Source organism: Dinoponera quadriceps, unplaced genomic scaffold (genome assembly GCF_001313825.1).
Source record: "Dinoponera quadriceps isolate SergipeBrazil2010 unplaced genomic scaffold, ASM131382v1 scaffold3271, whole genome shotgun sequence".
NCBI lineage: Eukaryota > Metazoa > Arthropoda > Insecta > Hymenoptera > Formicidae > Dinoponera > Dinoponera quadriceps.
This window is the reverse complement of record NW_014557287.1, coordinates 597,118-601,190: the sequence shown is the minus strand read 5'-3', so window position 1 is coordinate 601,190 and position 4,073 is coordinate 597,118. Positions and strand designations below refer to the sequence as shown.

Sequence of the window (4,073 nt, the reverse complement as noted above, 5' to 3'; positions counted from 1 at the left end):
ATGCTGCGACGACAACGTGATTCGGCCGGTGTCCTACGGAGGCTGCTGAAGTTCAAGTTCAGCGGTAAGAATGTATCCGTCGGTCAGTCGCCACGCAAGTGTCAGACTACCGTGCGAATAAAATATATCGAAATCACGAGATTCGTGAGTCCGCGAGTGACGTTTCTTAACGCACACACGTTCGTACAGCTGAGGTTTCGCGTGCCGGCGGGAAGGCGGCGGCTTTCAAGCGGGAAGGATTTCTCAGCTGGCTGAAGAGCGTTTTCAACGCGGCCGCCGCGGTCGAGTCGAACGGTGACGGTTATTTTTCGCATCATCGCGAAACCGCGAATATCCTACGCGGCCGACATATCGGCAACGGCGATATATCGCGTGACGTGAATTAACCGCTGAAATAACATGTTGCAGAAGATAGAAGAAGGCACGAGGTCACCGCGGCGAGCGTGGATCACCCAGAAATAGCGGATCCCTCGCGCAAGGTCGGCGTCGTTAATCGAGAACCGGCCGACTTCAAGGCGGCGCGACCGACGACGAAGGTCGGGGAGTCGCCCGACGCGACTCAACAGTTGGCGATTTGCGCCGAGTCGTCCAGTCGCGTCGAGGATCTCGCGGAGAAGAGGAAGACCGACGAGCAGGCTCTCGAAGAACGCGGAGGAGACTCCTCGTCGCGGCTTCCCGGCGAGATCGATCGAGCGGGGAGAACCGAGGACGAGATCGGGGACGATCCCGACGCGCGTAATCGTCGCTACACGAGCCCGAGATACTGTTATCGCCTGCCACTGTCGCAAACGAGCCAGCCGGTTCTTCTTCTGGCCGGACCGAACAGAAACATCAGCGTGCCGACGCGCGCGATCGCGGCTTTCGCGGCGAAGAACTCGAAGCCGCCCATCAGGGAGCCGAACATGCCCGAAAAGCGCGAGAAGAAGGACGAGAAGGAGAAGCGGCGCAAGAAGGAGAAGAAGGAGCCTGTAATACGTACGGAGCGCGAATCCGTCGATAGTAGCGAGAACCGGGCGGCGATGGCAGATAACCCGACCGGCGACCCCGACGCGCCGTTTCGTTACGAGTGGGGCGTGAAACTCGCCGAGGAGGAACCGGCCGGCGATAAGGATAACTCCGCCGAAAAGGGCCAGCGATACGTCACGAAGCGGCTTTGGGGAGTGAACCTGACGCAGCCGAAGCCGGATGTCGGAGGTGCCGAGAGTCCCGGGGGAGCCGCGCACCGGAACGCCTCTCAGACCGTCGAGAGCGGCGATACCGCGGCGAAAGTTGAAGAGACGGAGGAGGCTTGGAAGGCTCTCTCGACGCCGAATGAGGATCGCTCACCGGCGAGCAGCGATCTCGTCAAGTCGCAGCGGGAGACGACCGAGGCGAGTTCGCCGACGCGTTTCCAAGTTCTCCGGAGGATCATGGAAGCGGTGCCGAGCGCGTCGAGGGAGACGACCGGCGACGACTGCAACGCGCCGGAGGAAGCGGCTACGGACGTCGAGATCGCCGCTTGGCGCAGTCTCGCGGACAAATCCAAGCCGGCCATACAGGCCATCCTGTCGGCCATGCGGCCCGAGATGCTGGAGAGGGTGTCCATCCGTCCGGAAGCGCCGCGACCGAAATTAGACGTGCGAGTCGTGAGATCCGTCGAGGACATTTCGGAGGACGACAAGGACCAGCAATCCGCCGGCTGCAAGCTGAGCTCCATCGGCCTTAAGCACGTGGAGATACCGAATATGGATAATTACTCGCCCAGCAAGAAGCTGCACACCGCGAGTGCGCATCGCGCGCTTTGGGATTCGAACGGCGTCGCCCTCTCGGTGAACTCGACCTCCGCCGAGGAAATCGCGGGAATGAAAAAGCCGAAGATCACGTTAACCTTCTCCACGAATTCCGAGGATTCCAAGGAGGAGGAGATTAACGACGATCATCGACAGGACGGACAACGTATCTGCTCGAGTCGGCAAAATGGACGACAAAGCGACTGGAAAAGCCTCGAAGAGGAGAAGTTGAGCGATTCCGACACGAGTAATTCGTCGGAAAAAGTCGAAGCAACTCCGTCACTCGCGGAATCCCAAGCAGCTTCGACCAACGATTTCACCGAGAGCTTCGCTGTCGCGGACAAGGAGATAGAAACGTCCACGAAGCAACCTCAGGGCGCCGATCGCCCCGCGCGAGAAGAGGAATCTCGCGTCGAGGAGGTTCGCGGCGAAACGCAGGGAAGAAGCTCCGAGGATTCTCACGTCAGCCGTGATCGCGCAGAAAGAGGATACGACAAGGACGCTCCGGACGTTGCAACCACCGACGACGGTCCGAGGAAATCGCACGAGGCCGGCGAATCTAGGTTCGCGAGCGCTAAGAACCTCCTTCCCGATTCTAACGCGGAGAATCCGAGCGACGACGATGACGAGCAGTACGTCACCGACGGCGATTACGTGCGAGTATACGGCGACCCCTATCCTTACAGCAAGGAGAACCTGGACAAGTGGCGGATGCCGGTGTCCAGGAGCCTGCTCTACAAGCCGATCAAGCGGGGAGCCCTTCCCTCCGAGCGGTCAACCCCGAGGAGGAACGCTAACGACGCGTGTGCCAACACCGCCAGGCGGTCGTGCGGTTCTCACGCCGCTGGAACGGTAATGGAGACTTCAGTAAGCGGCGACGGCGCGACGGGCGCAAAAAACGTGGGACTCGCGAACGGATTCCGCGCGAGCAGCGGGTGGCGGCGCTTGATTGCGACGCCACGGACGCGCTCGGACTGCGAGGATGGACGGAGGCGACCGCGAAAACGAGCGAGGCGGAGCGAGGCGACGACAACGCGTCGTTGCGCGCGTATCGTCAGTAGAGGCTCCGCTGCGCTGCGAATTCGCGATGTAACTTCCGGTGAGCGTTCACCCCGAGCTAGCTAGCTTAGCGAGCGAGTGAGTGAACGCTTTTGCATAATTCAGTTCTCTCGGTTAATTAGGACGGGCTCGTTGGCCGCGCGACGTAACGAGCGAGGGTTCCGCGAACTTTAATCCCAGATTGCGTACCGTTTCCGTCCGCTCGCGCTGTTGACGCTCAAACGCACCGAACGTAACGAGCGTAAGTGCAACTGGCACTTCTCTCGCGACTACCGGGCGAAACTGTCATTCGGCACGTTTCTACGGTCGGCGTCGGGTGCTGAACCATTCCCTAGGAAAATTGCACGATTTTCAGCCTTCCACATAACGTATAAGATTGAAAATCGCAAAAGTAACTGTAGTTATATAATGGTGCAAAAGGTTATGATAGCTCCAATTATAATAGTTTTATAGAAAGGAATTATCTGTCCATATGATACAACTGAAATTTAATTACTAGTTGTTATCCGTAAAAGCTAAAAACTAAGTACTGAAATGAAAAGAATTAAATTAACGAAATTTCAGCTGTGTCATATGAATTAATTTTTATCTGTGTGAGCTACCTTTTTCTTTCTCCCAATATAGAAGATTACTCGAGTCGAAATTTTATTTCCACATTAAGTTTATTTAGTCCTACATTGCGTCTCCTATTGTGCTTCTTTGATGCTAAAAATGGGAAATGATTTCCGTTTTCTCCACTTGAAGACTTAATGCAAAATCAAAATGTTGACTCGAGCAAAAATCATGTAATAATAAAAAGTTTTAATCCGGAGAATAGTGCAGTATAACGCCGACTGTACGAAAGTCGTTTTCCTTTTCTACGTGTGAAAATGAGCGAACGACCGATCGACCGTAAATATGTACGATTTTTCAGATTTTGACGATGAGGAGCTCGCGGAGGTATCTGTAAAAATCACAAGCGTCACCAATCATGAATCAAAATTGCAGATATGACGTCCCCGAGTTGCCAATCGAGCACGGCGCATTGAAAGCGCAAGAAACGTACGATTTCCCCACCCTTTTGTATCCTTTACAAGAAACGTTTTGTAACAAATAATTATTAGCAATTGCATTAAATACTAGTGACTGGCGTTTCTTGGCTGGTCGGATCGCGAAAATCGCGTTCTGCAACGGAAGCGCGTTCCGTTATCGCCCGAGTTCCGACTTATCCGCGGACACGCTGCGAAACGTTCATTTCCACCGGCC

At 55.3% G+C, this 4,073-nt stretch overlaps 1 protein-coding gene across 1 annotated transcript; it reads left to right on the top strand.

Moving 5' to 3' along the window:
- The first annotated feature begins 880 nt into the window (after nt 1-880).
- LOC106748898 lies at nt 881-3,838 on the top strand. The gene is made up of 2 exons (XM_014627816.1): nt 881-2,621; nt 3,742-3,838. Exons 1-2 carry the CDS (start codon nt 903-905, stop codon nt 3,775-3,777), a joined length of 1,755 nt encoding a protein of 584 aa, XP_014483302.1. The 5' UTR covers nt 881-902; the 3' UTR covers nt 3,778-3,838.
- The last annotated feature ends 235 nt before the right edge of the window (nt 3,839-4,073 follow it).